Raw genomic sequence first — 13,189 nt, 5'->3', positions numbered from 1 at the left:
AAGATAGCCAAAAATCGCCCCTAAACTGCTCCAAAACCGTCCACAATGATTGGCCTTGAAAAGACACAATAAAACATCATAAAATAGGGTAGTTACACATTTCTCGCTGGCCTCCACCGTAAATTACGGTACCACAGTAACTTACGGTGGCTTGGAATGGCTTACGGTGGGTCTCTACTGCCTTACGGTGGAAGAAAAATGCTGGGGTCTACCGTAATTTACGGTAGATACCGTAAATTACGGTAGGCTTCAGCATGCAATTTTGTTTTCAGCATAACTTTTTCGTTTCAACTCCGTTTTCGCCTACGTTCTCGTAATTTCGTCCTCTATAATGCTATCCTCTTAATTCTTCCATAACAATAATTGATTTTTTTCATATACTCTCCATCTTTCAATCTCCAATCCAGTTGCGCCTATTCGAAGCTTCATTTCCACACTTTTAAGCCCCAAATGTACCTGAAACACAACCAACCGTAGTTATCTAATTCTAGACAATTACCCGATTAAATGTGGGATTTTAATATCATTTATACCACTTAAGGGTTGTCCTACGGACTACCCGTCAGGCAACATAATGCACATGTGCATGATTATGGTATGAGTGTAAATAAAAGTGATTAACTTAAGGGGAGAACAATGAAGCATATAAGTATAAGCTATTGAAACACGTATAAATGTATGATACCCTTATTTTCAAAATGTATGAATTGAAAATGTTGTTGATCTAAATTTGTAGTTGTCGTTGCAGTTGATGTTGACGTGGTGTCACAAGATTGAGTGTTCGATACGATGGCATTGTCTGATGTAAACATAGATTCAAGGGTTTGAATATTGAAGGTATGAAGATTGTGTCGACTATCAACTGAGTTAGACCTAAATTTGTTACTGTCAGCAAATGGACCAGCAGATGGACGAGGATCAACAGATGGACGAGGATCAATATGTGATGAATCGGAAGATGCCATAACTGTATCAAATGGAGTACATCGCTGATGGAGTTATCGTCTGAGAAGTTGTCACTGTGGTGGTGGTGTGATGTGTTAGCGTCGATTAGGTATCCGTGTATGCCGCCGTGAACAGTGGTCAAACCATGTTAGGTCTCGTCGTCACCGTCATGATCAGTGGTAGAGAGAAGTCATGATCAGTGGTAGAGAGAACATGGTGGTAGAGAGAATAGGTAGAGAGAACACGGTTGTCTAAAATATTGTTACAACTTTACACTGCAATGAGCGAGCCATACATATGTATCTAATGACGTTAATTTCATGAACGTACCGAATGTAACAAAGTCAGAAAAACGTGTAATGTCACGTGCGGGTGTTATGGGTGAAATTCTGAGCCCATATCCTGAATTTGTATCTTGATTTTTTATTAGTTGTATATGATCAGGATACCGGATCAGGATACCGTATCAGGATATCGGGCCAGGATTTTGGTAATATCCTGAGGCAGTATCCTGACTATTACTAACGATTGGCTTGTAAAACGTTGGTTGCAAGGTACCAACGTTAAAAGACTTGATCTACCTGAAGATTCGCTCAAGGTGGTTGAAAAATGGACGTTGATGGTGGAAGAATGGGTCTTTTAACGGTTAGAATAGAAGAAAGGCATATTCCACGAGAATATCGGATGTTGGTCAATTTTATTGACATTGTAACGGTTATATGAGCTAAAGACCCGGTTTTATAGTCAATAAGCACGTGGAAAACAAGTAGAAATAGCCCCCAACGTTCAGAATGGAATATTCCCAACATCCCGAAATAATAGGAGAGTTAGTTTCTTATTTGTAACTATAAATAGAAGGCTAGATCAATAGGAACACACACTTCACTCTCTACTCTCGAACTCACACTTCTTTTTCCTTTCTATTACGCATAAAACACTCAACACTTGTAATCGTTGTACCACTTAGCATTGATCTGAGCCATATCCTGCACTGTATCCTGGTTATTCAAGCAATAAGAAGAACTAGGCAGCTGCGATTGTCAGCTCCCGAGGTTTTATGCTAGCGATCTAGATTGATCAAGGGCTTTCCTCGTATATCTCGTGTCAACCTTTACATTTCTGCTCATTGTTTGATTGTTGATACAGCTCGGTATCCTGAGCTATATCCTGAAACTGTTTTTGTAAACAACTTAACCAGCATATTTTTCATGAACACTTCTAGCACACTACCTCACTTTAATTTGATCACTTAACTACTTAGGTAATTTTTGACCAAAACAATTTGGCGCCCACCGTGGGGCAAGTGGTGCTATTCTTGCTAAAAACCTTGCTAAAATCGTTACTTGGTTTTCTTTTTTCGAAACTTTTTGCACAAGTATTTTCAATGATCTCAAAATCAAACATGAGCTCTTCAACCATGCCTACCACAACCTCTGCAACAACTGGTTTGGTGCTTCCTCCTCCTCCACAAGTTCAAGCTCCTTAAAGAGAAATGAAAGCCAAATATCCCGAGACACTCCTCCCGCTCAGAATGTCAACAGATCTGGTGTTCTAGGGAGAACTCCTGTTATGGTTTCTAATGATGAAATTTTAACTTTGTTTGGTAATATACAGGATCAAATGAAGAAACAACAGGAGACTAACCAAGTCATAAGGAAGGAAATACAACTCTTGAAGTCCAACTCCAAGAGACCTGCTGAGGATACTGATACCCATCTGTAGGCCAGGATGTTAAACTTTAGTTCAGCAGTATATACTGAGGATAATCAGGGCAATATCATACCGAGTCGTTCTCAGAGTGATATTCCAGAGATACCCTTAACGGCTAGAATGTCGACTGTGAGGGATCCAGGATATGCTCCAGGATACGCTCTAGGATATGGCTAGAATCGCCAAAATGGTAACTTATCTGTTAACACCAGTATCCTTGTTACTAATAATCGTGGATCATTGCAGGATACAGGTGTGACATCAGCGATAACCAGAGAGCTTCAAAAGTTAAAGGATATGATATCAAGTGTTCCTGGAGTAGTGCAGCCTATACCGAAAGTATCCCAGGATAGTCACAGGATATCCCGATTTGCTCATCCAATTTGTGATGCTGAAATTCCAAAAAGATTCCAGACTCCCAGCATAAAGTTGTATGATGGGTTGACAGATCCTGAGGAGCATATTTCCTAGTATAGGGAAAGGATGGAAACAAATCCAATCTTACCAGAACTTAAGGAAGCATGCTTATGCAAAGGCTTCGGTTCAACTTTAACAGGATCGGCCTTAAAATGGCTTTTAAATTTTACACCTTATTCAATTACATCATTTTCTCATTTAGTTAATTTGTTTGTTAGTTAATTTTCTTGTAGCAGGAGCTTTGAGAAACTAACAAGTGATCTTTACAGGATAACATAAGGACCTCAAGAATCCCTGTGGGACTATGTTAACAAATTTAGTAGAGAATCCCTGGATATCCCGAACATTGATGTTGCCACGGCAGTACAAGCATCCAAGATGGGACTGCAAAAAGATTCCCAATTTTATCAAGATCTTGTGATGAATCCTTGCAGGAACTTAGATGAAGCTCGGAATAGGGCTTTGAGATATATCAGGCTAGAAGATGATAAGAAAATGCAAGAGAGGATGAATGCATCCTCAACATATGAATCAACTAACAGGAAGTCAGAATCCTCGTACAAACCATACCGCTCTAAGCCGTATGGTAGAAATGATAACAAGAAAGTGAATGTTGTTGAAGATGAGGATCTGAGGAGTATCCTAAGTTATCTGAATATTGTTTTTCTGTAATATACCTGAACTAATGTACGCTATGCAGGGTTTAGGAGACAAAGCCAGGTGGCCTCGGAAGAACCAACAAAAGGCTGATTGGAAGGATAAGTCCAAATGGTGTGCCTTCCATGAGGATTTCGGACATGTTACTGAGGATTGCATTGCCCTGAGGAAAGAAATAAGCTACCTACTAAGCAAAGGATATCTGAAGGATCTTCTGGGCAGAAAGAAGAACAAGGGTTAGGATACTAAGAAGGATCCTGAACGAGCAGCATCACCTCCTGCGGATGCCAAGATAATTAACTTTATTTCAGGTGGATCCGACATTTGCGGGACTTCGTATTCTGTGGCCAAGAGGCATGCAAAGGAGGCTAAGACTGAAAGGGATAAACCAGCAGGATGACAACCCTTACAACTGACAAAGTGATCACTTTCGACAGTGATGACCGGGATACTGTGCAGGATCCTCACCATGATACTCTCGTAATAACATTGTATGTTGCTAACCATTTTGTACGCAGGATATTGGTGGACAACGGTAACTCTGCCAATATAATTCAGCTGGAAACATTGAAGTGGATGAATGTATCTCCGATGGACATTACTTCGAAGTCCACTGTGCTCGTTGGTTTCAGTGGAGAAGCTAGGAATACCGTGGGAGAGATAAAGTTACCAGTATATGTTGAAGGGGTCAACTCGATACAACGTTTCTGTGTGATGGACTCCCTATCCTGCTATAACATCATACTGGGCAGGCCATGGATCCATGATATGAAGGCCGTCCCATCAACCTATCATCAGTGTATCAAGATCCCTACTCCTTGGGGAGTTGTCAAGGTGGAAAGTGATCAACATGAGGCAAAGGAATGTTACTCATCCTCGATGAAATCCTCAACCAAGCCCAATGCAGCATAGCAATTAAAGATACGAGCCCAGGATATCGCGGAGGCTTCAGAATAGGATGTTAAGAAAATTATCCTGGACCAGGATAATCCGGATATCTCGGTGCTCGTAGGGACCAATATCCCTCAAGATATTGAGGATCAGCTTACTAACTTTTTGAAATGCAGGATGTCGACATTTGCATGGAAGCATGAGGATATGACAGGTATATCCAAAGATATTATTACTCACAAGCTTGGAATTGACAGGTCTTTCAAGCCTATCCAGCAAAAGAGAAGGAAGTTTGCTCTAGAACGAAACATAATTATTCAAGAAGAGGTTGAAAGACTATTGAAGTCCAAGATGATCAGAGAAGTCAAATTTCCCAAATGGCTAGCAAATGTGGTAGTGGTTCAAAAGAAGAATGGGAAATGGAGAGTTTGTGTAGATTACACAGACTTGAATAAGGCTTGTCCCAAAGACCCATTTCCTCTTCCTCATATTGATGCAATGGTGGATGCTACCGCTGGGCACGAGATGTTAACCTTCATGAATGCATCCTCAGGATTTCAGCAGATTCAAATGGAGCCTTCGGACCAAGAGGATACTGCCTTCATGACACGAACAGGTATTTATTGTTATACTGCTATGCCTTTCGGTTTGAAAAATGCAGGTGCAACATACCAGAGATTGGTAAACATGATGTTCAAAGATATGCTGGGGGACACAATGGAGGTATACATCGACGATATGGTGGTAAAATCTAAAAGGGCTGAGGATCACCTCCAGGATATTAAGGGAGCATTTGATATCCTGGATCAATATAACATGAAGCTAAATCCTACCAAGTGCCATTTCGGAGTGGGGGCAGGAAAGTTTTTAGAATATATGGTGACCAAAAGAGGGATAGAGGCAAGCCCAGAGCAGATTAAAGCCATCTTGGATATCAAATCACCTTCAAATATGAAGGATGTTCAACGGTTAACAGGGCGAGTTGCAGCATTGAACAGATTTATCTCAAGATCCTCAGAGAAATGCAAAGAATTTTATGATATCCTGAAGAAAAACAAGAAATTCGAATGGGGAGAGAAGCATGAAGCAGCCTTGCAGGATTTGAAGCAGTATCTCTCAACCGCACCTCTATTGATGAAGCCTGAGGATGGTGAACCATTATCCCTGTATCTTGCAGTATCAGGGAATGCAGTAAGTGCTGTCCTTGTAAAGGATCACGAAGGTCAGCAGTATCCTGTTTATTATGTTAGCAAAAGTTTATTAGATGCTGAAACTAGGTATTCTCACCTAGAAAAGTTAATATTAGCTCTAGTTATGGCAACAACAAAGCTTAGACATTACTTTGAGACACATAGGATTCATGTTAAAACTAATTATCCTGTTAAAAATGTGCTTAGGAAACCAGAGACGTCCGGTAGGATGGCTAAGTGGTCAGTGAAGTTGAGTGCTTATGACTTAGTATATAAACCTAGGAATGCCATAAAATCACAGGCTCTAGCCGACTTTGTGGCTGATTTCAGTAGTGACATTCAGGATGAGGTAGACCTAGAAGTCCAACAATTAGGAGAATCCTCAGGATCCTGGACATTGTACACTGATGGAGCATCTAATGTTAGAGGAGTAGGACTGGGAATACTACTAAAATCGCCACAGGGGGACATATTATCCAAGGCTATTAGGTGTGAATTTCCTACTACCAATAACGAAGCAGAATATGAGGCTCTAATTGCGTGATTAGAACTAGCTAAAAATATGAATATCAAGAATTTGCAAGTATATGTTGACTCCTTGTTAATTACTAACCATTTTTAATGGATCCTATGCAGTTAAGGGTGAGAAATTAATCGAATACCTCGATATTCTCAAAAAATTAGCAGGATATTTGGATGTTTTTACACTTGAACAGGTACCAAGGGAAGATAACGCCGAAGCAGATGCCTTAGCAAACCTGGGATCATCGGTCAGGATACCAGAAGGAAAGCAAATACCAATACTACATATCTTGTATCCTGCAACGAATCATCAGGATAAAGAAGTAATAAGTATCCAGGATCCTGTTGCAGGATATCCTGAGGAGGATCCAAAATCCTGGACGGCTCCAATCATAAGATATCTCAAGGAAGGACACATCCCTAAACACGAGAATCATAAGACATTTAGGATGAAGGTATCACGATTCACCATTATAAATAATATCTTGTATAAGAAATCTCTTGCAGGACCATATCTAAGGTGCTTGGAGGATCCCGAAACTAAAGAAGTACTTCAGGATATACATGATGGGGATTGTGGTAACCATACTGGGGGCAGGTCGTTATTCTCAAAGGTGTTAAGAACAGGATACTATTGGCCAACGATGAGGAAAGAGGCTACAGAATATGCTCGAAGATGTGATGCATGTCAAAGGCACAGTAACATACTACATCAACCAGCTGAACCACTATATCCTATAGCTTCCCCTTGGCCATTCATGAAATGGGGAATGGACATAGTAGGGAAATTGCCAAAAGCTCCAGGAGGAAAAGTCTTTATGCTGGCAATGACTGATTATTTCTCTAAGTGGGTGGAGGCTGAAGCATTTGTTCAAGTCAGAGATCAAGAAGTAGTATCCTTCATAAAGAGGAATATCCTGACCAGGTTTGGAGTACTAGCTGAAATCATTTGTGACAATGGGTCTCAGTTTATAAGCAAGAGAACTACTGACTTTTGCAAGAGTTGGGGAATCAAGATGATCACATCCACCCCGGTACATCCTCAAGCAAATGGACAAGATGAATCCTCAAACAAGATAATTGTTAACAACTTGAAGAAGAGATTAGGAACCAAGAAAGGAAGATGGGCAGAAGAACTACCCTTTGTTTTGTGGGCCGATAGAACAACGGTAAAGAATGCAACTGGCCAGACACCATTTTTCTTGGTATTCGGAGCAGAAGCAGTGATCCCAACAGAGATGGTGATACCTACTGCGAGATCTATCCTCCAGGATCCTGAGCAGAATCCTGAAGCTTTGTGCCAGGATTTGGACACCATAGACGAGACAAGAGAAGCAGCAAGACTAAGGATGGCAGCATATCAACAAAGGATATCCAGATCATACAACAAGAATATAAGGACTAGAAGATTCAAAGTTGGGGATTGGGTGTTAAGAAAGGCTTTTCAAAATACCACTAATCCTGCTGATGGAAAACTGGCTCCAAAATGGGAAGGACCATATGAGGTTGAATCAGAATCAGGAAAAGGAGCATACCGACTCAGGAGCATGGAAGGGGAAATGCTACCAAGATCCTGGAATGCTATACACTTAAATCTATATTTCAAGTAAGAACAGAATTTAATTTCTATCCCAGAATGGTATGTATTCTACCTCTGTTAAATATATTTCTTTATTATCTTGAACCCAATACTGACTTAGGCATCGGAGGGGTGTTAGCCAAGCTAACACCCACCTTAGTTTACAATTGTTTTGCAGCATATGCTCCAGGATATAGCTCCAGGATATGCACTCAGGATAACTCGAAAGATTAGAGGATTGGCCCCCTCTCTCACGTTTAAGGGATCCTGATCCCTTCAAAGGTTTAAAGGTTTTCACCTTTCTCATGAATTGGGTTTAAACACCCCGCCTGGAGCGCAAGTTATCCAGGGATAGTTCAAGGTGGTGGGACCAGTTCATGTGAAAGTGGCTGACAATTTCATTACTGTTGGCTATACCCTGGATCCTTAAGGTATATGAGGATTGATCACCCTCTCTCGCGAAAGGGTATTTTCATACTCTCTAAGGTTTAAAGGTTTTCACCTTTCTAAGTCTTGGAGTTTATACACTCCCGCCTGTAGCGCACGAAAACAAGAGTGTTTTCACACTTTTCTAAGGTTTAAAGGTTTTCACCTTTCTAAGTTTTGGGGTTTCCCCATCCCCGCCTATAGCGCACGAAAACAAGAGTGTTTTCACACTCTTCTAAGGTTTAAAGGTTTTCACCTTTCTAAGTTTTGGGGTTTCCACATCCCCGCCTGTAGCGCACGAAAATTTGGGATTTTCCCCAGGATACTAAGGATTTATTCCCAGTACAATAAGGGTTTATCCCCAGTAAAACTAAAGTTTTTAACAAGATTACAAAGATATGACAAGCTGTGATTACACACGTTCTTTGTGGATAAGAAGCTACGAAGTTTAATGATTAAGTGAAGAAATACTCAAGTATGTCATGCACTGATGCAATATCCTGCACAGACAGGGGACATCTATGCCAGGGACATTGCAAAGGATTCAAAGGATAAGGTTGGAAATTATTGCCTATGTGTTTCTGGTAAGATTTATTTTTCAAGTCTTGAAAACCTTATCTAAATGATCTAAGTTTTCTAAAAAGTCATATTCAACCAAGTTTTGTCTAACATTTAGAAGACATTTCATCAGTATCCTGACCAGGATATTTGATCAGGATATTCAAAATATACTTTTCAAAATTAAAACATAATAAATAAGACTAAAAGGTTAATTTATTATTATCAGTCCAAAAGATTGTATTCTTGGTTTCGTCTCAAAAAGAGACCCATTCACCAAGAACACAATTAATTTTTTTAAAGCATATTTACATAAACAGTTGAAAGTTTCGTCCTGAAAACACAGGATCCTTCCACCTTCAACTGTCAAACTATTCTACTTGTAGGAAATTAAAATTGTTCTAAGTGTAGGACGACCAGATGATTTAGACCCTACAAAATACAGGTATCATTAAAGACAAAATACAGGTTCAGTATATGTGTACGGGATACAGGATCTGGATGCTTACCTTATTAGGGAAAGAGATCATGGGCTCGATGGATTCCATGAAGCCAAGGTCACCATAACAGAAACCTTTGGCAGCAACAGCGGAGGGCTTAGAGCCGATGGCAACATATGGCTCCTTTTTCACCAAGGCAGGCTTAGAAAAGCTGTCAAGCTCCTCTAGATCAAAAGTAGCAGGGTCCTTGATGGAATCTGCGTAAAAGGGAGTAATTCTAATTTCGTTACATGATAGTATTATGAAGTAACCAGACCTCTGCAGGAATATTTAACAGATATCCTTACCAGACATGTTGGAATGACTAAAAAAATATATCCGTTGGAATCAGGATATCCAATAGTTATATTTTTGGGGACAATTGTTATGGGTGAAATTCTGAGCCCATATCTTGACTTTGTATCTTGATTTTTTATTAGTTGTATATGATCAGGATACCGTATCAGGATATCGAGCCAGGATATTGGTAATATCCTGAGGCAGTATCCTGACTATTACTAACGATTGGCTTGTAAAACGTTGGTTGCAAGGTACCAACGTTAAAAGACTTGATCTACCTGAAGATTCGCTTAAGGTGGTTGAAAAATGGACGTTGATGGTGGAAGAATGGGTCTTGTAACGGTCAGAATAGAAAAAAGGCATATTCCGCGAGAATATCGGATGTTGGTCAATTTTATTGACATTGTAACGGTTATATGAGCTGAAGACCCGGTTTTATAGTCAATAAGCACGTGGAAAACAAGTAGAAAGAGCCCCCAACGTTCAGAATGGAATATTCCCAGCATCCCGGAATAATAGGAAAGTTAGTTTCTTATTTGTAACTATAAATAGAAGGCTAGATCAATAGGAACACACACTTCACTCTCTACTCTCGAACTCACACTTCTTTTTCCTTTCTATTACGCACAAACACTCAACCTTGTAATCGTTGTACCACTTAGCATTGATCTGAGCCATATCCTGCACTGTATCCTGGTTATTCAAGCAATAAGAAGAACTAAACAGCTGCAATTGTCAGCTCCCGAGGTTTTATGCCAGCGACCTAGATGGATCAAAGGCTTTCCACGTATATCTCGTGTCAACCTTTACATTTCTGTTCATTGTTTGATTGTTGATACAACTCGGTATCCTGAGCTATATCCTGAAACTGTTTTTGTAAACAACTTAACCAGCATATTTTTCACGAACACTTCTAGCACACTACCTGACTTAACTAATTTGATCACTTAATTACTTAGGTAATTTTTGACCAAAACAGCAGGTATCACATGTTAATTTCATAATTGTACATTGTAACCACAATGCTTATATAGGTTACACTGAGTTTGACCGGATACATCAAACACGTGTTTTATGTGGTTAACGCATCACATAACGTGTCGTCAGCTATAAACAGCTAAGGTGTCGCCGACGTAACGCGCTGTGTATCGCAGTTTCAACGTACATGTCATTTAAAAATTCACGTTTCAACGTAAATGAGTCACGTTTTAAAATAAACTTTTTTCTCAAGCGAGTCTAGTAAAAAATAATACGTTTTATACTTATTTTGTGTACGTTTGTAAATTGTATTTGAAAACAAGTCGGGTCAAACATAATACGTTTTCAGTCGATGGCGATGTAATTTTTTAAGTAAAGAGTCAGGTCAAATATACAGTATAAATACGAGTTACTTTAACTTTCGACACCCCTGCAACGCGTGGCGGGTCAAAATCCTTGTATGTATTAAAATAGATGGGGTTTAATCATAATCGTTATAAAAATGGTAAATACAACGATTCCAAGTAGAAGGCCTAGGAGAGTAATATTTGTGGCAGGTATTCTTATTTTTATGTAGCGGTTTTATATAGAACCGCTCTGAATAAAGATATTTTTTATACTAGAGCCCCAAGATCTACAAACACCAGGTCTCTATCAAACCTGGCCATAAATGTAACCCTCTATATAATAACAATGAAGACACCAGCAAATCAGCATGACTTAACAACTTAGTGGAAGAAGCTGTTAGCGGACCGTGAGGACAAGATCTTTTCTCAAGCGGATGACGATACAAATTAATAAAACATTTTTTATACGCAAAACGGGCCAAACATTATTGAATAATTCTATAACTATTTGTATTTCAAAATAATAAAGTATCTTTTCTACTAACTTTCCAGTAAATACTACCATGCCATGATCAAATGGTGTTTAACTAAACCTCTTGATCAGTTCAATACATCATAAACATTCAACGATCCAACAAACCAAATCTTAATAAAAATGATTATTAAACAAAATGTATCAGCGCAATGCATTCTGACTTCTAATTTATGGTTGAACAAAAGTTGAAAAAATCTTATGAGGATGTAGTTGATTACTTCTTCGTAAATTTACTTTTTCAACAAACGTGTATTATTTATTGGTAGTGAGGCAACTCATCCTTTGTATATTTTAATCCTATTCTTTTACTATAAAAGCACTACCAAGGTACACAGTTTGTTTCATAGAATCCTTAAACCATCAAAGTTCCTAGTAAACAAGTTTTTCACCTCCAGCTAGTGATGTCTCGTATTCTTATATTCGGTGTCCTGTTGGCAACATGTTCGATTGCTTTTGCTTAGGACCCTAGTCCTCTCCAGGACTTTTGTGTGGCAGATGCAAACAGCCCAGGTAAAAGAATAAAAGATTGTTGCAGCTCATGGTTTAATGATATACTATATTTATAGGTGTCCATAATAAGGTTTCTATATTTGTTAATGCAGTATTCGTGAATGGTGTGGTTTGCAAAGATGCAAAGCTTGTGAAAGCAGATGATTTTCTCTTTAGAGGGCTTCACGTAATGGGAAATACGTCGAATGACGTGGGTTCTAATGTGACTGCTGTGACAGTAGCAGAGTTAGCAGGACTCAACACTCTTGGTATTTCCTTGGCTCGTATTGACTTTGCTCCAGGGGGTATTAACCCTCCACACACGCACCCTCGAGCCACTGAAGTTTTGACCGTCATTGAAGGTAGTCTTCTGGTTGGTTTTGTCACATCTAACCCTGATAACCGCCTATTCACAAAAATGCTTGAGAAGGGTGACGTGTTTATGTTTCCACAAGGTCTAATTCACTTCCAGAAAAACGTGGGATATGGGCACGCACTTGCTATTGCCGGTTTGAGCAGTCAAAATCCAGGTGTCATTACCATAGCAAATGCTGTGTTTGGATCAAACCCTGACATTGCTGAGGATATTCTTGCAAAGGCCTTTCAAGTTGACATCAAGGTGGTTCGTCAAATTCAATCAAAATTCTGAACTTTTATGTGATTTCTTGAACTCTAATTTTGTAACACTGTTTGCTTTTCTCTCTTGTTAAAAATTATAAGTGAATAAAAAGACTATTGTTTTGGTTGTGATATATAATATATAGTTATTAATAAGGAACTAAATTATAAAAAGGAGTCATAGTCGTGTTTCAAAGTCAGTCAGTGAAATGAAAGACCGACATGTGCTACAAATTAGAATTTTATTGGCTAAAGTTAATTAACGAGTATATTAGAGTGCGCATGATATTTCAAACTAAAAATATAACTAAATTTTATTGTCAAGTCAGTTCCTTGTCTTCCTGATATATAAATTAAGAACCGATAAGTTAGCCTTATTAATACAAATATGTCAAACTTGTTGTCATAATTATCACAATAATTTATCAATTATACGTCACTGAAATGAGATTAAAATTGTTTGGAGTATATAAGACCCTTCCGTATGTTCTCGGGAAGCCCATCTGGAAGCCAACGTGGAGGGGGACTCCGACGAGGAACACCGCCCC

At 39.1% G+C, this 13,189-nt stretch overlaps 1 protein-coding gene across 1 annotated transcript; it reads left to right on the top strand.

The window, feature by feature from the left end:
- The first annotated feature begins 11,943 nt into the window (after nt 1-11,943).
- On the top strand, nt 11,944-12,757 carry LOC110900547 (putative germin-like protein 2-1). The gene is made up of 2 exons (XM_035981847.1): nt 11,944-12,044; nt 12,137-12,757. Exon 2 carries the CDS (start codon nt 12,214-12,216, stop codon nt 12,670-12,672), a length of 459 nt encoding a protein of 152 aa, XP_035837740.1. The 5' UTR covers nt 11,944-12,044; nt 12,137-12,213; the 3' UTR covers nt 12,673-12,757.
- Nucleotides 12,758-13,189: the final 432 nt, after the last annotated feature.

This window comes from Helianthus annuus, chromosome 13, assembly GCF_002127325.2.
Source record: "Helianthus annuus cultivar XRQ/B chromosome 13, HanXRQr2.0-SUNRISE, whole genome shotgun sequence".
NCBI lineage: Eukaryota > Viridiplantae > Streptophyta > Magnoliopsida > Asterales > Asteraceae > Helianthus > Helianthus annuus.
Note: the sequence above shows the minus strand (reverse complement) of the source record. Positions and strands in the feature narration are given on the sequence as shown.

Excerpts from the sequence above, each read along its gene's own strand:
- LOC110900547 (XM_035981847.1), top strand. The coding sequence starts at position 12,214 with ATGGGAAATACGTCGAATGACGTGGGTTCTAATGTGACTGCTGTGACA.